Source organism: Lupinus angustifolius, chromosome LG08 (genome assembly GCF_001865875.1).
Source record: "Lupinus angustifolius cultivar Tanjil chromosome LG08, LupAngTanjil_v1.0, whole genome shotgun sequence".
NCBI classification, from domain to species: Eukaryota; Viridiplantae; Streptophyta; class Magnoliopsida; order Fabales; family Fabaceae; genus Lupinus; species Lupinus angustifolius.
Window position 1 is genome coordinate 4,627,359 of NC_032016.1, and position 26,872 is coordinate 4,654,230.

Sequence of the window (26,872 nt, forward strand, 5' to 3'; positions counted from 1 at the left end):
ATTATATAACGTACAACAAAAGAGCATAAATGTAATTATAAAATATTGGTAAGGGTAATTAGTTATTTAATATTGTTTTCCTCCCAAATAAACCCAAATATGGGGGAACACCAAAAAATGGTATAATGAAGGCTGTGGAGGGTTTTAAAAATTCTCCAAAACCCTCCCCCTTCTCTAACTAAACTCCCAAACAAGGGGATCCCCTCCTAAGCCCTCTCTTTCCTTCCCTTTCCCTACAAAATAGGTATCCCAAACAAGCCCTAAAAGAAAACTAATCTGCTTAGATCAAATGTACTGTTGCAGCAAAATAACTGACTTCAATCCCTTTTAGATGGTAAAACAATGCTAATACATAGTACTATGAACAATCAACAGAAACGAGCCTAAGCCTACAAAAAGGATTGAATTCATGTTGAGTGCAAGACTAGACACTAGTTAATGTCAACTTCAACTACCAAAAATTTAATCACATTGAGTGATTGTATTATCTGATGTTGTTGCAGATCCCACAACAGTATCTGTCTAAACATCCCAGCAAGTTTTCCTGGCATTGGAAGATACAGAGTAAAATTAGCATGTCTTAGACATGCAAGCCACATTATTACTTTTAGTTATCAAAGACGGGAGATATAGGGAGGCTGGGAGCCTCTGGAACAAACTCTATCTTTGGATAACAATATGGGAGCAGTAATGACAATAAAAATCGATTAAAGAAGGTAAGATGACACAAGAGAATGAAATTAAAATTTACGCAAATGATTACAAGGAACCCAGTTCTTTGAAAGCGGGATACTACAATACACAGTAATGCATTATAATTTTAGCTTAAGGCCAGTTGTAATATAGTCTGGTATAGTAAAATATGAACACTGAAGATGATTATGTGCAATCACTGTAGACACGCAACGAACTAGGTAGATTACATGATAACAAAAAAGAGAAAATGTACTTAAACATGATAACAAAACAAAACACAATTTTATCGTTGGAATAATTACAAAGGTTGCTGAATCGAAATGAAATGAACTGGAAGCAAAACTTCTGGATGTAGCCATCATTACACATAACAAATGATTGAACAGCTCTCACAAACAAGGAAACATATCCTTTACTGTTCGTTGAGGATTCATTCCCCAAGTTCAACCAATCTATCTACCACGATTAGAGAGAGACAAAGAGAACTTGAGGAGCACAACAAGTCACCCAAACAGAAAAGGACTAGGAATCCCACAAACAAAAAGGATTAAACGAATCACCTGATAAGAATGTATAATTTGTACACATGGCCAGAATAAGTATTAAGATGAACCAATCTTTATATGAAAACTCCAACTAAGTCAACATGACCTCCTTTTTCATAATTTTCCATTTGAGCAACCTCTGATGCAAATAATCAGCCTCTTTTACCATACCCTCATCAGCAACAGCTTTAACTAAAGCAGAATATATGCTGTCATCTGGCTTGTATGTACCTTTAACCATCAACTCTAGAGCTTGAATTGCAATATCAACCTTCCTTTGTTTACATAATCCAAGGATTACATATCGATAAGCATTATCTTTAGTCTTGTGTTTTTTCTTATCCATCTCTTTTAATATCTCCACAGCTTCCTCTAGTTGGTCCAACCGGCAATATCCCCAAAACAAACAACTGTAAGTAATTATATCAGGAGCGATTCCTTTTTCCACCATGTCATCATGCAATTTTTTTGCGAACTCCATAGATTCCATAGATCCCATTTTAGACAATCCATCAATTACAGTATTGTATGAGACCAAACAAGGAGAACAGCAAGTACCTACCATTAAGTAAAATAATTGGATGCCTTCCTCTATAAACCCCTCTTTACACAGAGCACTCAGAAGAGTATTATAAGTTATAGTGTCTGGTGAACATTTCTCAGAAACCATTGTCACATAGAGGTTCAAAGCACGATCCAGATATCCAGATTTACATAAACAATTAATCAGAATATTGTAAGTAACACGTGCTGGCGGATTAGAAGATTCATTCATAATCTTCATAATCTCATAAACTTCATCCCAATGCCCATGGATGCTAAGAGAGTGGAGAAGAGTATTGTATGTCACATCATTGGGCTGCAACCCATGGGATAGAAAATTACGTACAACCAAAGCAGTATCCTCATATTTCCCTTGTTTGGAAGTAAAATTTACAAGAGAGTTGTACGCAACGATATCGGGATAGCATCCTTCCGTTGCCATATCTTCTAGAAGTTCTAAGGCTCGAGCAACCCCACAATATTTGCACACCTGGTCGATAAGCACAGTATATGTAATCAGATAAGGAGGGCATCCTTTTGTTAATTGGTCCTTCCAGAAACTAATAGCTTGATTAGCATTGCCTTCATCAAACATGCAGCGGATTATTGTATTATACGTGATCACATTCGGGGAGCAGCCACTCATGCTCATATCATCTACTAGACTAACAGCATATTTTAAATGTCCTCGTTTACACATGCAACCAATGATCATGTTGCAGGTAATTATATCAGGAACACCACCAGACAAGATCATTATGTTCATGATTTTACAAGCTTTATCTAGCCGCCCTATCTTGGTAAAGCCTCGAATCAAATTTGCACAAGAAGAGAAATGGGGTATTTGGCTTTTACGTGCCATAACATTAATCAAACTTGCTGCAACCATTATTTTTCCCTGACTGCAGAGCTTTTGAAGAATGTTATTGTTGGTTTTCTCGTCATTGTGGACAAATGCTCCCTCTGGCAACGTAGCTGGAGAGTATACATACTTGTTTGAATCCACACTTTCCGTGAATTTACTCTTCTTATGGCCACCAACATCAGAACTTTCTAATGGAAAACTTTCATGCTTAACTTCATCCACTCTATCAATTAAAACACTTCCCCGCGAACTTCTACATTGCAATCCTCTCCGGCGTACACAATATTTAGTCAGAGGAAGGTAATCACCAACACAAATTTGGTGAAAGGAAAGTGATTTTTTGCTTGAACAACGACCAAAAGCAAAAGTATCACTTGAGATACAACTCTCTTGTTTACTACATCTGTTTAAAGAATGGAAGCTGAAAATATTATTCTGAACACTCACTGTATATCCCATTTTTATAGTTCAAATATATTGATTGGACTCTCTGTTAAGCTCAAAATTATAGTATTACATCCACCTTCTGCTCTTGCGCTCGATATTAAACACCAGCATCTGAAAATTCAAAAATAAAAAATATATATATATATATATACACACACATTTTAGACTCATAACTCAGCCAATTAGCAGCACCCTATTAATCACAACACAAAAAAGAAAGAAATAGATAAAAGGGTGATACTAAAACAAGACAAAATACTAGGTCATGAACTATGTGAAGTTCTGCTGCTACTCCAGAAATAATTATTATTGGATAATAATTAAAAAAACTAAACAAATAAAAAATTATTTAATTATGTACCTAGTTTGTAATCCGAAATATGTTGAAAACAGAGTAACAGGAAAATGCAATCATAGTCACAGCGAAGAGAATAGAGTAGAGATTTGAATGAGTAGGGTTTATAGCTCTTCCTGCCACAGGGTGGAGAGTTAAGAGATACATAAGATTTTAGATGGGTTTACTCCAAATGCAAACATGGGCCTTAAAGCCCAATACCCATCCTCATCTGCTTTTTGCCTAAAGATTCTGTTGAAAATGATAATTTATAAAAAATTTAGGATTTAATACCAATGATGTAATATTTTTTTACACTGATATTCATATTTAATTATTATTGATTTAAGTAAATATAAATAAACGATAAATAATCTATTGGTTATGTATAAAATTTTGTACTTACAATACATAAATATTAAATTAATTTCTAAATTACAAATGGCATCATTCACAAACTCGCTATTAAATTTTAGATAGTAAAATAACAAATTTACCAAATTTTCAATCTTTTTGGTGTGATATTGTCACAATATAAATTTATTTTAATTAATTTTTTATATATATTATAAAATTTTTATAATTATATATTATTATTTTATAATTATTAAAATTTAATGGTAAATATATGGTAATGGAAGATATACTAACCAAGAACTCATCACATATACTCGTCAATCAAAAGATATTCTCAAATAATATAGATATGAGCACGTATATTTTTTTATCTATGTCCATTCTATTGTCAAAACATACTTTTAATCTATATATAATATTATATTAATTATGGAGTGATAAACCTTCACTTAAAAAAGAAAAGAATTGTGTTAACTCTTGGAAAATTTAAATTCAACTGTTCTGTATACATAAAACTATCATTTTGAAGATAAAAACTTCATTTTTACTTAGTTAAAATCCCTAAAAATAGTTTATGAAAAGGGAAATGCGTTTGTATCACGCGCTTAGAACTTGAGTGACCAATATTGATTATTAATTTGATAATGTCTGCCCTTCTTTGGTCACATCATCACTGCACACTGCCAAACTTTGTACTCTTTTGGCATACCACACTCACACTTCTCTATTTCTTCCTCCTTCACCTTTCATCCATGTGTATGGTTCCTCTACGGCACTCATGGACTGAAGTACTAAAATTTCATGACGAAAATATAATAAAAATAACATGGGTCTTAAAATAATAAAAATTATATTATTTGAATTATTTTTTAGTGTATGTGTCACAATACATTTACAGTATTGATCGCTCTATCTTTTGTCTCAAAGAATATCTATTTTTATAATAGAAAGATAAATATATACTTTTTATCTATTTTTAAAATTAAAGTATAATTTTATTGTAATTAAAATAATAAATATGTCATTGAAAATTTTATTTTTTATTTGTTTTTTGAAATATTTATCTCTTTATTAATAAAAATGATCTTAACTTTCTCTCATACTACATGATTAACTCTCACTTAAAAGAAAAAATATCTTCAACCCTCAGAAGCAGAAGCTTAGGATATCTTTCCATTCCATTTCCACCAATTAGTACTTTCACTCCTTAACATTATTAGTTATTGTTGAGTATTCTAAATGTGAATGAATAAAACTCATATTGAGTAAAAATGAATGAGTTAAAAATCATATAAGTGGGTGGACCCATAGACCTACTACTGTCTTAAGGTTTTGGGTCAATATGTGGTGTCAAACTCACTTATATGCTTCTTTCACTTAGCCTATGGAGGAATGTTGTAACTCATGAATGAAGATCTCCCAACAAGTGGTATCAGAGTCGATGGGTCAAGATGTGGTGTCAAACTCACTTATATGCTTATCTAACAAAAGTGGTATCAAGAGCTTCGACAATTCCTGGAAAATGGGTCCAACTAATGGAAGTTTCCCTGCCAATCTCTCCATTCTCGACGACAAGAACTGGACTAAGTGGAGTGTCCAGATGAAGGTGATATTTGCATATCAAGAAGTCTGATAAGTGGTTAAAGAAGGTTATCCTGAGCTTGCAGAGGATGCAACAGATGCACTAAGGGTTGTGCACAGGGAAAACAAGGTCATGTTTTTTCTTCATCAATATATCGACAATGCGCATTTTGAGAAGAATGCATCGGTGGCAACTTCACGTGAGGCATGGCAAATTCTTGAGGTGCAGATCAGCTGAAGAAGGTTCATTTACAAACCTTAAGGTGCCAATACGAGCTTATGCATATGGATACGAATGAGAAGGTAGCAGAATTTTTCAATCGTGTAATTGATCCAACAAACCTGATGAAAGTCTTGGGTGAAATGATCACAGATTAAACCATTGTGGAAAAGATTCTTCACACTCTAGCTCCAAAATTTGATCACATTGTTGTGGCTATAGAAGAATCAAAGAACTTAGCTATACTAAAAGTGGAAGAATTACAGGGATCCTTAGAGGCACATGAGCAACGTATGTTGGAAAGGTTGAGTGAAAGATCTCAGGATCAGGTTCTTCAGGCTCAAACTTGGAAAAGAGGAGGTTTCTCTAGCAAAAGGGGAAATCGAGGAAGAGGAAGGTCCAGAGATTACAGAAGTAATTCTATGAATTCTGGAAAACAATCTCAAAATTATGAAGGAGGTGATCACTCAGAATCATCCACAAGAAGAGGGGGTTCCCAAAATTGGAGAGGAGGTAAAAGAAGGCTTGATATAAAGTCCATAAGATGCTTCAATTGCAACAAAATAGGATATTTCTCAGCAGAATGTAAGGCTCCTAGAAATGAAGCAAATCTTGTTAAAAAAGACCATATGTCAGATGAAGAAGCAGTCGCCCTTATGATGGTGGCAAATGAAGGAGATAATAGACCATAGATTTGGTATATTGATTAAGGATGCTCGAATCACATGACTAGCCACTGAGAATGGCTTATCAATCTTGATAAAAGCAAGAAGAGTGGAATTAGATTTGCTGATGATAGATACATTTCAGCAGAAAGAATCGGTGATGTTAGGATCAAGAAGGAGGATGGGAAGGATGGGAAGGATGTTGTGATAACTCAGGATGGGTCAGTTGCTGGAAAATGGATTCACCTTGCATATGATATCTGGTCATCTTGAGATTTATGATATCCATCACAAGTTGATCTTAAAAGTTCCACTCACTAGAAACAGAACCCTTCAAGTCAAAGTAAATGTCATGGATTCACTCTGTTTATCAGCTAAAGAAGATAGGGACAACTCCTAGTTATGGCATCAGAGATTTGGTCATTTAAACTTCAAGGATCTAAGTCTCTTGAACTCAAAAGGAATGATACTTGGCCTAACTCAAATACAGCTTCCTTCAAAGGTATGTGAAAATTGCTTGACAAGCAAGCAATTCAGAGCCTCTTTTAGTTCCTATACTGCACCTAGATCAAATGATGTATTAGATGTGATTTACTCAGATGTATGTGGTCCAATTTGCAGGAAAATTTATGTCCTTTGTTGATGTATTAGATGTGATTTACTCAGATGTATGTGATCCAATCCACAACCTCTTTTAGTTCCTATACTATTTGTGTCCTTTGTTGATGAATTTAGCAGGAAAATGTGGGGTTACTTGCTTAAAGCCAAGAATGAGATCTTTGAATTGTTTAAACTATTCAAGACAATGGCTGAAAAACAATCTGGAAGATACATTAAGGTGTTGAGAACTTATGGCGGAGGTGAGTTCTGTTCAAGAGAAATGGAATTTTTTTGCATGAACAATGGAATAGTGCATGAAATCACAGCTCCTTACACATCACAACACAATGGTGTGGTTGAAAGAAGGAGTAGAATCATACTGAATATGGTGAGAAGTATGTTGAAGGAGAAGAGTCTTCCTCATACCTTTTGGGGTGAAGTAGTGATGACAACTGCATATGTGTTGAATCTATGCCCTACAAAGAAGCTTGACTCACATGTACCAGAAGAAATCTGGTCAAGACACAAGCCCTCAATCCAACATCTAAGGGTTTTTGGATGTTTAAGTCACAAACATATTCTCGATCAAAGAAGAAGAAAATTAGATGACAAGAGTGAGTCTATGATCTTCTTAGGCTACAATTCTACTGGTGCATACAATTTGTATAATCCAAGAACTAAGAAGGTGGAATTCAGTAGGGATGTATTGTTTGAAGAACAAAGTGCATGGAAATCAGAATATGCAAATGTTGAAGCAGTGGCTAAAGTGGATCTGGATCTAGAACAAAACACATCTTGTTTAGATATTGCAAATGAATCAATAAGAGAGGAATCAACTACACCACAACATCAAAGGCCAAGCAGGAATAGAGCAATACCATCCAGATTAAATGACTTTGAGTTATTTCAGGATTCTGAAATTGGGAATGGTGGTGAAATAATCCATATGACACTACTTGCTGATGCAGATCCAGTTAGATTTGAAGAAGCCATAATTGATGAAACTTGGAGAAAAGCAATGAAAGAGGAATTGACCTCAATTGAGAAGAATGGAACCTAGGAATTGGTAGAGCTTCTAGAAAATAAAACACTCATCTCAGTCAAGTGGGTATACAAAGTTAAACTCAATCCTGATAAGTCCATCTCAAGACACAAAGTTAGACTTGTTGTTAGAGGTTTCATGCAGAAAGAAGGGTTGGATTATTCAAAAGTCTTTGCTCCTGTTGCAAGGATAGAGACAATAAGATCGGTAGTAGCTTTGGCTAGTTGGAGAGGATGGGAACTATGTCAGCTTGATGTTAATACTGCATTCCTGAATGGTCCACTAGAGGAGGAAGTCTACATCACTCAGCCTCCTGGTTTTGAGCTTAAAGGGAGTGTGAATAAAGATAAAGTTTTTAAGCTCAAGAAAGCCTTATATGGCTTGAAACAGGCACCTAGATCTTGGAATAAAAGGATAGATGCATTCCTATCTAGAATTGGCTTCACAAAATGCTCTGTTGAACATGGTGTGTACATAAGGCACTATGGATCTGATGAAATTACACTTATTTTCCTATATGTGGATGACTTGCTCATCACTGGTAACAACAAGACAAAGATAGCATAAGTAAAGAAATGTCTAAGCAATGAGTTCGAAATGACTGACTTAGGTAAGTTAGCATATTTTCTAGGCATTGAGTTTGTTCAAAGCAGTGAGGGTATCCTAATGCATCAGAAAAGGTACACTCTAGAAGTCTTGGGGAGGTTTAATTTGATTCAATGTAACTCTACAAACACACCAGTAGAAGCAAATTTGAAGCTAAGAAGTTGTGAGCAAGAACCCAAGGTTGACATCACCATGTTTAGACAAATGGTTGGGTGTTTGAGATTTCTATGTCACAGCAGGCCTGAAATCTCTTATGGTGTTGATCTTGTCAGCAGATATATGAACTCTCTTAGGTATTCTCACTTAATTGCAGCCAAGAGAATTCTAAGGTACTTAAAAGGAACACTTGATCATGGAGTGATGTTTCCTAGAAATATGAGAAACCAACAAAACGAGTGTACCCTGCATCTTGAAGCATACACTGATTCAGGTTGGGTTGGTGATCCAGTAGACAGACATAGCACAATGGGTTATGTATTCTTCCTTGGGCAAACACCTATCTCATAGTCCTCTAGGAAGCAAGATGTGGTAACATTATCAACTTGTGAGGCTGAATATATAGCAACTTGCTATGCTGCTTGCCAAGGTGTGTGGATTCAAGCACTAATGCAAGAATTGGGCTTGAGATATGAGGAAGCAGTCTTGTTGAGAGTTGATAACAAATCTGCTATTAACCTCACCAAGAACCTAGTCTCACATGGAAGATCAAAGCACATCGAAACCAAATATCATTTTATAAGAGATTAAGTCACCAAAGAAATAATCAAATTGCAGCATTGTTCCACAGAGTTGCAGGTTGCAGATGTGATGACTAAACCGCTAAGGGTGGCATGATTCGAAGCATTAAAACATATGATGAAGGTGAAAGCTTGTGAAAACAGTTTCACAAAGTCTAATGCAGTTGTGTATAGTTGTGTTTGTATTAGGCAAATTTGTTGTTTCTATTTTTGTTTAACTTTTGAATTAAGATGGGGTGTTGAAAAAGAAAAAAAGTAATTCAAAAGTTAGTTAGTTGTTAGACTTGCAATTTGTAAAAGTTAGTTTGATTGAAAGTAGTTAGTCTTGACTATACATAGAAAGTTTATAGTTCCAAAGAATCAATCAATATACATTCATAGAATCTCAATTATACATTGCACTAACATCTATCTTCTATTCTCCTCCTCACTTTCATTCTTCTCTAACAATACATACCCTTCTCACTTCACCAATATTATTAGTAATGTTATTTTTCTCATTATATTTAAATATATAAAAGAAAAACCCTAGTCCTTAGTTATTAGAAGAAGAACAAGCTGAGGCAAGTGATCTAATTCAGCAGATCCAAAACAATTTAACCTTCAGATCTTTGTAATTAGTCAAAATGGATTTGGTTTCAAAATCAACAAACCACATGTTGAAGGTTGAGTCTACTACTACCTCACTGACCCTAACAACAACTACAACTGAAACTGCAACTACTGGAACCACTTCAAGCCGTTACGAGAACCAAAAGCGCCGTGACTGGAACACTTTCTGCCAATACCTCCGTAACCACTGTCCACCACTCTCTCTAGGTAAAGATTAATTAAGTAAAAAATAGATTATGTAACACCTCAACTTTAACATGTTAATCATTGAAATCTATTGAGCGTGCTATACTCAAACTTAAATACTATTTTATATTCATATTCCACTAAAAAGGTTTCAGTGACTCGAATGACACACTTAGTAGATACACAGGGTAACATGTCACGCAGTGTTATTGGGAGACTCATTTTGTATATGGGTTAGAGTATCTCACATGCTACTTTCCAGCTCTTTGCAGCAGTGTTCAAGTGCTTGAATTTCTTCATTACCTTGATCAATTTGGAAAGACGAAAGTACACAACCACGCATGCCCTTACTATGGGCACCCTAACCCTCCATCCCCTTGTCCCTGCCCTCTACGTCAGGCTTGGGGGAGTCTTGATGCCCTTATCGGCCGCCTCCGTGCTGCTTATGAAGAAAACGGTGGCGTTCCTGAATCTAACCCTTTTGGTACTCGTGCCGTAAGGATATACTTGAGGGATGTTCGTGATTTTCAGGCTAAGGCTAGAGGAGTTAGTTATGAGAAGAAGAGGAAAAGGCCAAAGCCTAAGATCACTACTAATGCTTCTACTCAAGATTGAATGACATATATCAATATATGTGTATGGTTTTTTTGATTGTTTTTATTGATTTTTTATTGGTTTCTTATGTTTATGTTGCTGTTTTAGTTTGCGGTGCTTGTTTTTCCAAATTATAAGGTGATTTTGTCTCGTCGAACATGTGTTCCTTCTCTAGATTGTTGAGATGCCCTTGAAATCGTTGTGATTTCTTTAGTTGGAGGAAGTACATAGTGGAAGTTAAGTGGCTTGAGTTCTCTGTGAAGTATTATTATGCATTCTCAGCTATCACTAGAGGTTATTATTGTTTATACTGAAAATTAATATATGCAATGTGTATATCTGAAGCTTGTAGTCGAATATCTGTAATCTCCTGTAAAGCTTTATGAAAATAAAAAAATGTTTACACGGGATTGATTAGGGTGTGTATATATATTTATTGTTTCAGGAAAAGAGATATTGGGTCTGTTAAAAATATTTATGAATGTTTGGTGCACTGAGAAGCAGTTAATACTAGTATTAAATATTAATTGCTTTATTGAGAGTTCTCTTTTAACTAATAGTTCAGGATGATTTTTCTTCTTATTGAAACACATACAACTATACAAGCATGTGTGACTGACTTTCTTTCTGCGTCCATGTCCATCCACAGAATGTCTATCCAAAGTGATAGAAGTTGATATATAATTATAGTTTGCATTGTCCTTGAGATTGAATATAACTAATATAATTTAATTTAGATATAAACAGATATCTCCTATGTAATTGGTCATATTGGCATATTAGTTAAAGATGATGCAGTAAAATCTATATTTGGCAATAAAACAAATTAGTAATTGGATGCAGCCATTAAGAATTCATTTTTGGAGTATTGACAATCAAGGAAAGCTATTTGCCTATACCACTTATAGCTTGGACATGGAGAAGGACCCTTCAAGTTTGATGAAAAAGGTTCTCATTTTAAAAATATGCTGATGATGGACTGTCTTCTTTAAATGATTAATTGGTTAGGTCATCTAGGATAAAAAAAGTGAGTCCTTTTATTCAATTTTCTCAAAAGATCAAAATCTAGAATCAGCAAAGTTAATCTAATTACCCTTTAAATAGGGAGAACAATTGACTAGTAATGATAATTATTGTAACTTTCAAAGATTCTGCATAGGTTGAGATTTTTTTTTTTGAAAAGACAGAAGGGTAGGTGGCATACTTCGTAAATCATTTCTTGACCATTTGTTTTATGCATTTAAGTTTATAAGAACTATTTTGTCTTTGTGTAAAACTTTTTGTTTATATTTTTAGTGTTATAATATGACAAGTTATAAAGTTATAGCATCCAATGAGAAGTTTATTTACCTTACACTTCCTTGCTAGTAGCTAACTATAGAGTATGCAATTATTTCAATGGTCTCGTTTTCTCCATCAGATAGAAAATATCATTTGTGCAGGAAAAAAATGTTGAGGTTTTTTATTTAAATTCATATCATGTTTCTTTAAATTGATTGAAAAGTTGCTTGAAAGTTTCCAACAACGGAAAAGTTAGGGTTTAAGTGAAAGCTTAAGGCCGATAAGGTTATGCGTTTGGTAAAAATGGATAATAAAGTAACTGATGAAAATTGGTAAAATGATGTGAAATAATTTATAAGGTAAATAATTATAAGATATAAGTCACGCCTATCAAAAATCTTCTCTAACCAAACTAAATGAAAACTTGTTTTTTATCATATAAATTCTCATACTTTCTTATAATTTCATTTAAAGTCTTGAATCATATGAGGAAGGAATATATAATACTTTCATCTTTAGTTCTTATTTTTAAACTTATTCTTAGAGTGAATCATCTCTCACATTATTTATATAATACTTTCATCTTTAAAACTTATTTTAGCTATCCTAAAGATAATTTTCCTAAAACTACAAAGTTGTCTTCTTCACCTACTACGTACTATAGTTTGTTTTAACCAAGGTAGTTTACATCTGCATGGTTGGTTGAATTGGTATTGCCATCGTTATAAATGGTTAAAGTCTTGGCATTTGTTGTGTTCCACTTCCACTTAAAGTAAGAAACATACCTCCTGCATTTGGGGCATGCCAACATGAGTGATTTTACCTAGCTATATAGGCTAATGTAAATATGGTAGGAACCAATAAATAGATAGATCTGACTTGTAGTTAGAGTAAATTGGCTTGGCTTTGTAACTAAACTGGGAAAGAATATAACATTTAAAGTTGATTTATGAACATGACAAAATCCTTTGTGCCTGAGGGACCCAGTCCAAGGAAAATTAATGCCACTCCAATGCCACTCGCAGCAGGACGGGATAATACACTCTCCCTATAATAGGTCCAGCCATTATATCTTAAAAAGTGTTTTGCATAATTGCACATTTCCACGTGCTCAATATACGGAGTATTAATTAAAGGTAGTAGAAAATATGGTATAAAAGGCAATAATTACCCTAGTCCTAAAGATTGGACAGTGAGAGTGACCGACTTGCAATTTCTGCAAAATTAGCATAGGGATGGGGGCTGAAATCAAAATCATTCAAATGGTATTGAAGGGTATAGGATCAAAAGGTGCCTTACGAGAAAATGTTACCAATCAGTGGGAATGTCATCATCATAATTCTAATCAGTATTTGGTCAAATATGCTTATGATATGCTTATGATCTACACGCTCAGTATTACAAAACACTCAGTATTACAAAGAATTAGCCATCTTTTACCCCTTTCGAAATCAAAAGCTATTTTAAAAATCACTCCTTTATTTGAAGATTTTTTTAGGATAGGCTTCTTACTTTGGATGCACACTTCATGCACTTCTCAAGGATAAGGCCCCTTAGGCCCTTATGCCCTTTTTGTAACAAATATGCATAAACTTCCTCACATCTCTTCTCTATATGCAATCTTACTCATTCAATTTGGCAGTTTCTCTACAATTGGTTGAACATTAGCACATCGCTACTTTTGCAACCCATAAACCATTAATCTATTCATATGGGTATGATATCAAACAATCGTCTTTCAAAACTTTGGAATATTATTTGGTTAGTTATAATATCGATTATTTGGCTTTCTAGGAACGATTTTATCTTCAACTCTGTCACACTTTCACTTTAGAAGATTTTTGAATCTGCTAAGAACAAATCTTAGCTTTAGATAGATAGTCAGGTGAGCAAGAATTCTTTTATTTATTACCCAAATTTTTATCTCAACATCTATTTATAAATGGGGCTTGTATCCTTTTGTTTTGTTTTCTTCTTTTGCTGCATTTGTAATTATTTTCTTTTAATAAAAAATTATCTTTTGCTGATAAAAAAATAATAGCTTACCTCTCATAGCTATATGTGTATCTTAACATCTATACTTCTCATATATGGTTAGTTTTGGTAGCTATCTTTTTAGTATAATCAATGATATATATTTTTATGAGAATAATGTATCTCCTCATATAATGAGATAATTTATCTCCTCTAGCCAGTAAAAATGTGACATATGTACTATTTTGTTTATTTCTAAAAAATATTTTTATAGAAAATGATGAAACATAACACATGTCATGATTTCACTGGCAGGAGGAGATACTCCATTCCCTATTTTTATTATATGTGTAAAAAATTATTCTCTTTTGAATAACTGGTTACTCATTCCAATAAATATCACCCACAATAATCAAACATTTATTATACAACTAAATGAATACTTTAATGACTAGTTATCAATAAATATATTTAAACATATATACACACCAACTATAAACTCTGAAGTCAATGAGAAATGTCATTCATTCCGTTGAGAAAACGCTTTAAAGGGAACATCAAAGAGGTAATCATCTTGCATTTTCATTAGTTACATTAAAGAAAACAAAATAAACAAAGACCATATATAGATTGGTCTGATATTTAAAAGGTCCACATATATCTATTCACATAACCAAATGAAACTCGTCCTTTGATCATAATCTTCCAGCAAAGTGCCATATTGAAATTCTTCCACTAGTTGCCATTTTCAGTTTGCACTCCCTTAACAGCTTGCTGCATCATTTATCAAAATAGTGAGTTTCATCTTCAAACATTCAGTTAAACAAGAAGCATAGTGTATCAGTTAAACAAGAAGTTACCTGAAAGCATGACAAGGTGTATTGCACATCACTTGCAGATATTTGGTGGTGGAAAACAACTCTCAACCTGAATTACCAGACATTGTTATTACCCTCTTGCATATTATCATCTCACACCACTTCTTAGTTTTTACTTACCCTTTTATACCAACTTTATTAACCATGTATCAAAAGACTTTTACTTTGGAAATGAGTGATTGATAGTTATAAAAGTCGATGTAAAAAGGGTGTATGACAAGTGTATAGGAGAATTTCATTAATTTGTGATACTAATATCTATGTAATTGTCAATCTAAAGATTTATGCACAGTCAGTACATCATTCATTATTCATTAATATTATTTTTTGAAGAGTAAATAATAATTAAATATGAATGATAAATGATGCATTGATAACATATAAAACTCATACATCATTAGTGCATATATTATTTTCTAAGGAATATTTATCTCACATGAATAAATTACTAGATACCAAGCAAAGAAACTAAAATAATGTTAGAAGAATGAGTGATTAGTTGGATAATTAAGTGCAGCCTGGCTTCATTTTAAAACTAACAGTTATTTATAAAAGATTGAGTGTAGTTTATGGCAAATAAGACCTTGATAAGCTCTCTCGCATAAGAAGAATCCCACGATCTTCCAACTCCTTGCATATCTTTCCTGCATTAGTATGTGAGCCTTCTTCAATTTCAATATATACCTAGTATCAGGGAAAGATAAAAAGAAAAAACTTTTGTTAAAGATATATACAAAGCTATCATCTATAGCACTTCCAATCTAGCACAACCATTAAGGATATTCACTAAGGTCTGGTTTCGGGATGGATGTGGATCACCTGTCTTAATAGTATCCTATTCTCTGTCCTAAGTCAATCATATATTGACACGTGGATAAAAGAAAATTTTTAAAAGCAAAAAGTAATAAAATGAAGCACTCTGATTGACTTGAAATATGAAGTAGGACACCATTTAAGACAAGTAATCTTCATCTATCCATCCATGGATACCCTGAACACATAATACAACATCCAAGTTGGCATAAGTAATGGGTAAATACTTTGGTATGCACAAAAAAATATTGAGTATACAACCTTTATGTGGCATTACATGATTGAGTCACATTGATTAATAGGTGACATAGGATTCCATGATTGAGTCACATTGATTAATAGGTGACACATGATTCCATGCAGATTATGTTTTTAAGTCACCTACCAATTGATGTGGCCTATTCATGTATACCATATAAAGGGTATAAGAAAAGTCAATATTTTTGTCAATACCAAAGCATTCACCAATTATAGGCCCGGTATTTAGACAAAAACCAGGCAATGACAACTTAATCAAGACAAAATGGAACACTAGGTGGAAACAGTAGTCAGAGCAATAATGCAGTTCCACTAGCATAAACAAGTTACACTATTAAATACTCACAATGTTGGTCTCCACAGGACCATCAACTCTCAGTCCTTTAATTTGATTCAATCCATCTGAAAGGAGGAAAAACAATTATATGAGAAAAGTGAGTGAAGTTCAGAAGAAAAAAGTGAGTTTAGAAAACTATATATTCAAACAGACTAGGACTTCAAGTAGCACCATTTAAAATAGTAGGACATTTACCAGCCAAAGTTCTAGCTTTCTTGTGATCATTTTCAAGTTTCCCAACATTGTCCTGTAAGGCAACAAGTCCAGCAGCACAAAGGATGCCAACCTGTCTCATTCCGCCACCTAAGGTTTTTCGGAGACGTCTAGCCTACAAAAGTACATAAACTAGACCTTAACATCAAAGTCTTTCAGGGAGAATATAGACTTTAGTATAAAATGTGTGCACTACCTTGGTGATAAAGCTCTTGGAGCCAACAATAACTGATCCAACTGGAGCACCTAGACCTTTAGAGATGCAAACCTAATTCATATTTTCAAAGGAAACATAAATTAGCTTGATTATCATTCAATAAGGTGTGGAGGGAAAGAAAAGCATACTGAAACCGAATCAGCTGCTCGGACAAGCCTATCCACGGGGACACCAAGTGCCTGAAAAATTAAAATTTCCTGTTAAACAATCCAATACCTGTTTGTATATGTTAGCAGGAAGGAAAAACAAAAGCAACAGAACAGGAACCAACAAACTGAACACTATAATATATATATATATATTGAAAGGCATATTGTCACACTGACAAAGAGAAATAGAGAATAACTTCGGATCATGTTTTTTGAGACATTGAACATGGATTGGCTGCAACTACCACATTTTCCTTGTGTGATCAGGAATGGAGGTATATCATCCCTGAGAGGCAATCCCCAAGGTGTAAGGCGTTGAACATTTCATTTCAGTTCAAAGTTCACGAATGCTACAGAGTACCCTAAGGGCAATGGTTAAGAAATCCAAGATAGAAGAAATATTGGATTGGTAAATAATACATTAAGAATTTGAAAGTTGTGATTTATCATTTGTATTTTTATTCCTTAATCAGTGATTCAGTGCTTTTATCCCTTGGGGTACTCTTTATCAGGATCCTATATTATTTACAAACTCATATTCACTAAGTGGAAAAGGAACTATCTTCCTAGTAACTTCATTACTTCATCATAATGCTTTTAAAATACAAATTTACTTACAACGGATGCATTAAAGATACGAGCTCCATCGATGTGAAGTTTCAGTCCATGTTTCTTAGCAACCTCTCCAACTCTGTCAGTATATTCAGCTGAAAGGCATCTACCACCCGAGCTGCGTCACGGAAAAATATCAATCTAGAAAGAGAAGGGACCTCTAAAGCCCATAAACATATCAGAAAACTGCATGACCATGAAATCATTCTAATGTCACTATGTCAGTGTGGTAGTGATTGCCAACAACAATAAAGAAAGCAATGAAGTGGTTTTACTGCTTTAAGATATTGAAGTAAGAGAATTACTTCAAGCATACAACAAAGACAAATACAAACACCCCAAAATCAGGGTGTATGTATGTATGAAATGTAAATTGAGAGTGAAGCTAAGAGAAGTTTTAGCACAAAAAATTGTTGCTTACTTTGCATGAGTATTTTCCAAACAAATAAGCCTAGTGGTTGGATACACTATCTCCCTCCTTGGATCTCTAATAGCAGCCTCAATCAAATCAATATCCATGGTTCCGTCGTCATTGTTTTTTACTGGTCTCGGATGCACCCCTCCAATAGTTGCAATGCCTCCGTTTTCATAAATATGGATATGGCATTTATCTCCAAGAATAACTTCACTTCCTCTAATGTCACAATGTGTGAGCACACTTATAAGGTTCCCCATAGTGCCTGATGGTACAAAAAGTGCTGCTTCCTTGCCCATTATCTTCGCCATTTCTGCTTCTAAGTGAAACGCGGTTGGATCATTGCCTAGAACATCGTCACCAACTTCAGCACTTGCCATTGCAGCTCGCATTGCCTCAGTTGGCTTTGTCACTGTGTCTGATCGAAGATCCACTACTCTAGTCACCATTTTCTCTGGAACTAAAACAAGGCCAAAATTTAAAAGTCATATCACCATTTCTATTTGGAAAAAAAGCAATTTCAAAGGAATCAAAAACACCAATTTTGCACAAACCAATGCTTACAGTGAAATTTCTCTGCCACCATTGTTGTATAAGAAGAAGAAAAAACCCAAGTTTCCTTAGGTACAAATGATCTATGACTAAAAAATTGGAAACAGAAGCCTATTCATATAGATGAGTAGTAGTCTCCGGAATCCAAGCTATTTTGTTATTAAAAAAGGACTTAAAAGCATGGTAAATTCCCAAAAATTTAGATACATAATTGAATTATTCTACTAAGAGAAAAAAAGCAAGCTACAAAAAATAAAATACTAACAAACATGATTTGAAATTGAAATAGTCTCCATGAAGTTCAAGCTAAAAAAATATTAAAAGAAATTGAATGAAATAGAGCATTACATGATCAAGCTCTTGTCTGAAACCAAAAACGATGACACAAAATTCAAAAGATCATTAGAAACTGCTATTCCACATGCATAGACATATAGTAATACATAACATAATTACTCTTAAGTTAAAAATATTACAGGAAAGAGACACTAACTTGTAAGGAATGTAATGGTAAGACGTGAATTGCTAGAATCAATTTTTTTTTTTTTTTTTTTTGTAAGAACTTTGTAGTTTAGTTGTTTTATGGTAAAACTTAAGAGCATACAGAAACTAAGAACCTTTTAAGGACAAAAAAAACAAAAACATGGTTTCAAATGAAAGCCAACAAAAAGTCGTTTTCTTTTTGCTTCAAAAGATAAACGGTGTCTAGGTGATAAAGGAACAGCAAGGTTGTGTCATGATGACTAGCCAAGTTGATGAGTTAATTTATCAGATACCCCAACAAGATTGCTACTTCGGAAATAGTATTGGCAATTTCGGCTAAGCCCATCCACTCGTTATTGTTGGGCAGGTAAAGTATGAAATTTGTGTTCATTAACTCGCTCATCATGTCTGTTTTGCCTGGCCGGTTGTCTATTGAGCTTAAGAAAAATAAGTGTTGCTCTTTTTTTTACCTTCTTCCTTTTTCTCTTTGTCTGGTTCCTTTATCCTCTTCATTTTCTCTATTTCCCTCTCACTCTTTGTCAAATGCCCAAGTGTGACATATGTCAGTACCTACCATGGAGCTTATTCGATGAATATATGGAATTATGTGTTCGCCATGTATGTGTATCATTGAGCTTTTTTCACTCAACAACTAGTGTCTATAATCAATTAACTGCTAAATATGAGGAAAGAGAACATGAGGTGGGATCAGAAGATGGTCTGATACATTGTAAGATTATTACTTGTATGGTTACTATTGCTGCATTGTAATATTTATGCTCCTGATTTTGTACTCAGTGCATGTAATGTTGAATTGTTGATATTGCTTTATTAGGTGTTGGTTAGCATAGATAAAACTTTGATTGATCATCAGTACATGTAATACTACTCCCAATTCAAATGCTGCTCTTATATTTCAGTCACAATTTGCAAATGGGTGTATTGACAACATAAATATTTGATGTTTGCCATTGGACTGAGATTCTTATTAGAAATGTGAAAAGTTAGCCATACACATAGTTAGGGTGAATACATTATAGAGTGTAATATGTAAAGAGAGTTTAAAATTTGTGTATTGATAGGGTAAAAATTTTTACATTATCATTATGTCATCCACTATTGATTTATATTATTTTTGTCTTAGAGTCAAAGATGATTAATAAATCAATGGTGAGTGATTTACACAGTGTAAAAAATACTTACACTGTCAATATATACATATTAAATCCTATAAACAAATACTACAACATTCATTAATCATTTGTATTATTTTTTTTCAATTAAATATGAATGGTGCATATATTTTTTCTAGAATATAATATTTCATATATTTTTTATAAATAAATATATCCATGTCAGCTCTAATTTAATCCGACATTGTTTGAGTGACAACTCAAAAGCAAATGTTATTTGCATCTAACCCAACTCCGATTGAGATTCACCTGCACTGTAGCTTACACTTTAAATTGAACTCCATGCGGATCAGAGGTTAATAACTAAACATTATATAGAGTTATATAATTATAGATAGTACAGACAATTAATTAAGTAATCATTTATAATTGAGAATGAGGAATAAGGAGACGGGCAATTTGGCCAATGAATCTTATTTATTCTACCTCAAATGATGACTACAATTCTATTAAAAAAAGGTAAGATAGCAAGTCATGGGAAGTTAATAGGACTTTTCTCTTCTTATGTTATTATATTATTATTATTATTATTATTATTATTATAGTCTACTATGGTATAGTATTTGACTGCATGAGATAGTTTTGGTAAGGATCATGCAGTTTCCATGAATATGACCATACAATTTGTTCATTTTGGCTTTTTCCTCTTCTTAAGAAACGCTCATCTTAACATTATTTATTTTTTCTTGAGGGACTGAATTTACCGATCAGGAAATGTGAATTGAACAACTTACCTCAATTGTAACATGTTTTAAATGGTCCACAATCGCACTTATATTCACAATATTATGACTTTGGAAGTTTCTGTATTTACCACGGTAAGTGTGAAAACCTCATGTGCATGCATGTAAAACTAATCTTTGAAGCAAAATTTACCAAAAAAACAGAAAGTTGACATGGAATTGCTGATTAAGGAAAAGCCATAGTCATAAGCAAAATGGTAAATCTGAAATCCAGCTTCTTGTCTCTAGAAGCAGAAACACTATAGACAGTAGATACCTTTTTAAGTTAAGAATAATTTTGCTATCATAAACTCTTCATCCGTTTCAATAGTTGTGCAGAAAACTGGTCATCTCCCAGCTCATGTTTAGCATCATCTCTCTTTTGCTTTGTGCATGCGTCCTGGGTACTTTCTTCGGGCACGGTTATTCGAAATTTCTCATGATCCTCATTTGTGGTTTCTAAATTGTCAATAGGTGAAGGCAGCGCTATCGCCATGCTTGATATTGAAGCAGAAGGCTTGTCCATCTCTACCTGTTTCTCAAACATTATTTGAAGACGCTTCCCTTGTTTTTCAATTTGAATTTGTAAATCTCTTTGAATCTACATGGTAGTTAGAAATATCAGAAAATTATAAAACTTTAAGCTTCTCTAGGATCATCTTCCTTATAAAGAAGATTACATGGTAAAGACCAAAGAAACTTATGTACTAAGATACCTCAAGTTGTTCGTGAAGCCGCTTCTGGAGTTCCATCTGCAACCGCAGTGCTTCTGTAATCCCCTTACTCCTGTAACCACAATCCAAAGTATGTTTCTGATTATTTACTATTCATTTCAATGCAATTAAAAGCAAACGGAAGAATAGTATGTATTGCAATGAGAACAATAAGTGACATAGCCATAGTGAAAATCAAACCTGTTTGGGGATGTTCTTACCACACAACTGTATTATGTTATATCTTAAATTCAAATATGATAATAAGAGAAAGATACATTGAGTGGACATTACATCCACACCATGAATGCAACAATAGCAAATGATAAGCACCAGAAAAAGGATCAGCCAACAAATGTGTCGACATAATGAGAACAAAAACTGCATAAAGGAAGGGGAGGAAAAAACTCACGTTTTTAAGTCTAGACACTTCATTTCTTCGACTTCAGGCAAGCTTTTCTCGGAAGTTCCTGCAGGTAGGGAAGAATTGAACAGATAACGAAGCATAAAAAAGAACAATGCATACAAAGCAAAATGCATTATACATAGCAAACAAAAATATTTCCTGAAAGTTTAGGATGAGGGGAAGCCCTACAAATCACAAATAGCTTCATAGGAAAACCTAGTAATATGAACAATTGAATATTTATGCAAACCAACACACACCTTCTGATGGCTCAGGTTTGTATCTGGCAGTTCTATACTTCTGAAATTTAAAGGAAAAAATGATTAAAAACCCATGACTAAGTAAATAGAGGGCTTGAAAAGGTCTACTTAATGTAGCCAAATTTATCAAAGACAGACCGTTAGACAGAAAAAAGATCACAAATGTACCTGTAGGTGGCTTTTCACATGATAGATGGTTAGGCCTTTAACTTTCATCAGCTTCAAGACACCCTTTGGAGTAGCCTCTGCATGTTCACACAATGAGATGACAAGAAACAAAAACCTGAAATGTATCTGCCAGTGAGATTATGAGAAATAAACATACTCTCACTGCCACCAAGCTGATTGACTGCTTCCACAAATGCCTCATGAAGTTCTTGACTCCAACGCATTCTTGATTTAGTTTGTGGTGCGGTTGACACTGAGTTAGGAGGAGCATTAACTTCTGTAGATTGCCCATGCTGTTGCTGTGAAACCTGGAACTCCTGCATCAACATAGAAGGATACATCTCTGCACCTTATACATTGAATAAATAGATAAAAGAAACCATGGGCAACAGCACTAACATGCATATGGTGATGAAACAAATTGAAGAGGGAACCAAATACTAAAATGCTATGATTGTGCATTTATGCCCATAACTTAAAAAGAGTTATACACAGTAACACATACCACCTGGATAACTGAATTGATTTTCATTTTCATCAGTAACTAGTTCATATATGAAAACCATGTTCCTTAGAGTCTTAGACCATAGAGATGCCACCTATATCTATATGTTCTAATTAAATTTACAGGCTAGAACAAGCATTTTAAGTGCTTGCATTACCATATCAATATCATCTTGAGAAACAAACCTTTGGCTTTGGTTCTGCAACATTATCATCACCAAGAAGCTGAGTCCAATTTGAGAGAAGAGAATCATCAACGTCAACTGAAATTAACGGTTCTACATCAATCCAGTCCCCAATATCAGTTGTTTGTGCATTGTCACCAGATATGTAAGAAGCACTATGTTCCACCTGATTGTTGTGGACGGGAACACCATCAGGAAACTGAAGAAGATCCTGAAAAGGATATGGTTCAAATGAAATATCATCACTTTCATGAGGGTGAGAAATGAATGTTGGAGAGTGTATTTCTGAGACAGGCGAAAAAGGAATGTCATCAGGGCATTTAGCAGGTGTTGAAAACATGTGCCCGGCACTTCTGATGTTGGACTTCGCCGATGCAGCCCGAGTCGAGGAATAAGGAAGAACAGGATAAGATGAAGAAGACATAGCTGTATAATCTCCCAATGGAATCAGCTTTTTTTAACCTATTTTCAATATGAAAAGCAGGAAGTATGTCAGTTACTCAACCACTAATGAGAAATAACATTTGCAAATAACATAATTCAACAAAATATATACTAATTTCTTAAGCCAATTTGTCCATATATCTAACTAGTCAAGAGTATTAGTTTGTATTGCCTCTGAAAAGTTAAGTTACAAAACAACCATAAAACAGATAGAAATCATAATAGGCAGATGAATGCAACAGTGTGATAACATTGAATTTTAACTATCCAAAAGTGCTATGAAACATGAATTTACATATCCAGAGGGCGCTTAGTTCGTATTACTTTTTATGGGGAAAAAACAGTTTTTGCTACTTCAAACCATAATCTATAGAGGATGAAGGTGTTTGGCAACAACATAAGCTATTTTCGCCAGCTGTTTTTTCAGTAGGAAATAACTGAATTTTTTAAGCTGGATTAAATTATTTTCGAATCTGAATCAAACAAACCCTCACTGCACAAACAACAACCAAAACAGGAACTGATACAGAAAACGTAATGAAACAGAAGAATCGAATAGTAAACAAAATTATACAATATATAGTGAGGAGTGAAATACGCAGCTACATATGAACCTTGAAAAAAAAGTGGGGTATTGTTAGATAAGATGAGTTTACAAACCTGTGAATTAGTATTGGATAGTGGAAAAAATGAAAGAGTGGTGGAATCTGCAAAAGAGAGTGTTTGTTAATGGAGATGGTGAGTAGGATGATGATGACCTGGTGGGGCCATAAAACAAACGACAGGACGTACGAGGCTTTTGTTTTGGTCTGACAAAAGATGGGAGCCGAATATGTTGTCGCACAAGTTGTGTCACTACATGTACCATTAGCCTAGTTAATTATTTTCTAAATCAATCACAGTTGATGGCACATGCAGAATGGTACAACTTGTGGAACAGCATATGTGTACCCTTTAAGAAGTACAAGTGAAATCGATTTCTGAATTAAATTTTGAAAAGAAAAAATGAAAAAATGAAAAATTGTAGAATCATCTCATTAATATATTATATAATTCTCAAAACTTTATTTTTAATCATCTAACTCGCAATCACACTATTAGACTTCAACCTTCTCAATCCTAAATATATATGACACGAAATTTTAAATTTAAATTCAGTATTATTCTTCATTAAAAACAGTCTTACTCTTCATTAAAATAGTGATTCTTTTAATTGTAGATAAAAAAAAAATCATATTATTAAGGGACTAATATCTGTATGTATGATGATAGTGTATATATGTATTTATATATTTTTGTTACATTTTCATTCCACATCTCATTAATTTTCTAATAGTTTCACCATATATATAAATAATTCACAAAATATCTGTATTGTCCATCATTTATTTGCATTATTTTTAAGTCAATAATAATTAAAAATAAATCATAGATAATATAATGATAGTATAAAAAACTCTTATACTGTTAATATATACATTTTTTTTCATTATTTATTTCTACACATATGTAATTTATAGATATTTTGTGAATTATTTATATATATATATATATATATATATATGGTGAAACTATTAGAAAATTAATGAGATGTGGAATGAAAATGTAACAAAAATATATTTGAATAGCAATACATGAATATGTAGCAAAAACAATTGAAAATATATTGTTAAAAGATTTATATTAGTAGATATTTTGTAATCAACTATACTGACTGGTTTGAGTCAAAAAGATATTATTATTATACATATAATAATAAGTTTTTGGTATAACTATACATCCAATAGAATAAGCACATATAAAAATAAGTCAATAGAGAACATGACAAACGTTAGATTATAGAAAACGTTAAATATTTATTGAGAGTAATTTTTGGAATCCAAACTCAACTTTATACCAGAGACACCAACATATGAAAAACCAATTTAAATCATGCAAAGGTAATGAACATATAAGATAAGTCTTGTTCATCTCGTGTGTGGTGGGTTCTCACAGGAGGATCATGATTCATAGTATTTTTTAGTGAAAGTTGCTGACCTGTATAAATGTAACTTGTTTTGTTGCATGAGTGGATTTGTATGCATACACACACATGTACATATACTAAATATAATAACACTTGATGCTAGAATCTTGCAATTATATCTTAATTTTAACTAGATCCCATACATTGCATCGATTTTGTGTTATTTATTAAAATATTAATAGAGAGATATTTATTACCGTTTTACTAAATAATAATGATTAATAAATCTAAAAATATAAAGCCAGCCTTAAAAATAATAATGTGTTTAATAGAATACAATTTTTTTTTCTTTCAATTTTGACTTTCGACTATTAGGTTCTTAGTGATTGTCCTCGAGACAATGTTTAGCAAATATTATTTAATAAAGAGTGAATTGATTCTAATAAATTTTTGTATGTACCAATTTGATCTCCGAAAAAATTCAAACTACTCAAAGATATGAGATAAAATAGTCTTTGATATGAGTCAAAATGCTAAAATAACTAATTTAACCTCCACTAATTTGATATTTTGTGGATCATTTTGGATATTTAATTTTTGAAGTAACAAATTGGTATAAGCAAAAAAATTGTATCCTTAATAAAATAAATATGGGGATTAATATAAGTGAAAAGAATGTATACACTAATAGTTTTTTATACTGTCACTATATTTTTTTATCATTTATTTTCAATCACTATTAACTCTTAAATAAAAGTAATACAAATGAGTGGTGGATTATGCATTGACCGTGTATATATCTTTATATTGTCTGTGTATAAATTTTATATTCTTAATATAATTGCAGAATTTGTATTTGAATTTATATGTATGTTGATAAGGTTGACTTTTGCCATGTTGAATAAAAAATAATATGTTAAATATTAAGACAATTTTATTTTTATTAAGAATCATTGATGAGAATATACAATTATTCCATCACACTTTAGAAATATTCATTTGAAAATAAAAGGGAAATAAATATAAGAAAATAAAAAATAAATGAATCATATAGTTATAACAATTAACTAAAAGATAAAAAAATTATATTTAAATTTTATAATAAAAATAATTAGAATGAAAGCTTGATATACATGTAGTAATATGACTAGCTTACGACACGGGACAATACTAGCTATGTGCCAATATTGTTGGTAGATAAAGTAGGTTTTGAGCAATATTTCAAATGCCTTGATATGTGTAATTTACTTTTTCTATTTACACTAATAATATATGTTTATGTTCTCTTGCCAAAAGAGATAAGTGAAAATGAGATTTTATCTTAACATTTGTATTTTATCTTACAATGCATTAGTTTAATATATTATTATTGTATTAAATGAATAAAATAATGAATTAATTATATATAAATTTTTTACACTAACCATATATAGATAGTAAGATGATAGAAATGAATGATAGTAACTTGTGATTTAAAAGTAGCCGTGTACTCAAATCAT

General features: G+C 32.9%; 5 protein-coding genes across 11 annotated transcripts; 2 read left to right on the plus strand and 3 right to left on the minus strand.

The window, feature by feature from the left end:
* LOC109354909 (pentatricopeptide repeat-containing protein At1g08610-like) lies at nucleotides 293-3,611 on the minus strand. 3 transcript variants are annotated; one of them, XR_002108614.1, is made up of 3 exons: nucleotides 3,458-3,592; nucleotides 1,257-3,207; nucleotides 293-544 (listed from the first exon to the last, which is right to left on the minus strand). XR_002108614.1 is itself a non-coding variant. In XM_019597719.1 (2 exons), exon 2 carries the CDS (start codon nucleotides 3,106-3,108, stop codon nucleotides 1,333-1,335), a length of 1,776 nt encoding a protein of 591 aa, XP_019453264.1. In that variant the 5' UTR covers nucleotides 3,109-3,207; nucleotides 3,518-3,611; the 3' UTR covers nucleotides 854-1,332. The 3 variants fall into 3 exon arrangements, 2 of the variants coding, with proteins under 2 accessions (XP_019453264.1, XP_019453263.1); XM_019597719.1 differs by lacking the exon at nucleotides 293-544 and having other exon boundaries at nucleotides 854-3,207; nucleotides 3,518-3,611; XM_019597718.1 differs by lacking the exon at nucleotides 293-544 and having other exon boundaries at nucleotides 854-3,207.
* On the plus strand, nucleotides 8,493-9,008 carry LOC109353836 (uncharacterized mitochondrial protein AtMg00810-like). Its single transcript, XM_019596198.1, has one exon. The coding sequence runs from the start codon at nucleotides 8,493-8,495 to the stop codon at nucleotides 9,006-9,008; it is 516 nt and encodes a 171-aa protein (XP_019451743.1).
* LOC109353837 (protein LIGHT-DEPENDENT SHORT HYPOCOTYLS 4-like) lies at nucleotides 9,801-10,651 on the plus strand. The gene is made up of 2 exons (XM_019596199.1): nucleotides 9,801-10,057; nucleotides 10,299-10,651. The coding sequence occupies exons 1-2, from the start codon at nucleotides 9,865-9,867 to the stop codon at nucleotides 10,649-10,651; spliced, it is 546 nt and encodes a 181-aa protein (XP_019451744.1). The 5' UTR covers nucleotides 9,801-9,864.
* On the minus strand, nucleotides 14,414-18,803 carry LOC109353571 (probable low-specificity L-threonine aldolase 1). 2 transcript variants are annotated; one of them, XM_019595907.1, is made up of 10 exons: nucleotides 18,342-18,530; nucleotides 17,784-18,237; nucleotides 17,369-17,480; nucleotides 16,730-16,780; nucleotides 16,581-16,652; nucleotides 16,367-16,499; nucleotides 16,181-16,236; nucleotides 15,347-15,447; nucleotides 14,746-14,812; nucleotides 14,414-14,659 (listed from the first exon to the last, which is right to left on the minus strand). In XM_019595907.1, exons 1-10 carry the CDS (start codon nucleotides 18,361-18,363, stop codon nucleotides 14,621-14,623), a joined length of 1,107 nt encoding a protein of 368 aa, XP_019451452.1. In that variant the 5' UTR covers nucleotides 18,364-18,530; the 3' UTR covers nucleotides 14,414-14,620. The 2 variants fall into 2 exon arrangements, with proteins under 2 accessions (XP_019451452.1, XP_019451453.1); XM_019595908.1 differs by lacking the exon at nucleotides 18,342-18,530 and adding an exon at nucleotides 18,678-18,803 and having other exon boundaries at nucleotides 14,415-14,659.
* LOC109353509 (protein PHR1-LIKE 1-like) lies at nucleotides 20,892-24,208 on the minus strand. Of its 4 annotated transcripts, none has more exons than XM_019595816.1 (8): nucleotides 24,068-24,208; nucleotides 22,965-23,425; nucleotides 22,432-22,591; nucleotides 22,275-22,351; nucleotides 22,107-22,146; nucleotides 21,853-21,910; nucleotides 21,444-21,513; nucleotides 20,892-21,328 (listed from the first exon to the last, which is right to left on the minus strand). In XM_019595816.1, exons 2-8 carry the CDS (start codon nucleotides 23,385-23,387, stop codon nucleotides 21,032-21,034), a joined length of 1,125 nt encoding a protein of 374 aa, XP_019451361.1. In that variant the 5' UTR covers nucleotides 23,388-23,425; nucleotides 24,068-24,208; the 3' UTR covers nucleotides 20,892-21,031. The 4 variants fall into 4 exon arrangements, with proteins under 4 accessions (XP_019451361.1, XP_019451358.1, XP_019451359.1 ...); XM_019595813.1 differs by having other exon boundaries at nucleotides 21,853-21,913; XM_019595814.1 differs by having other exon boundaries at nucleotides 21,853-21,913; nucleotides 24,022-24,208.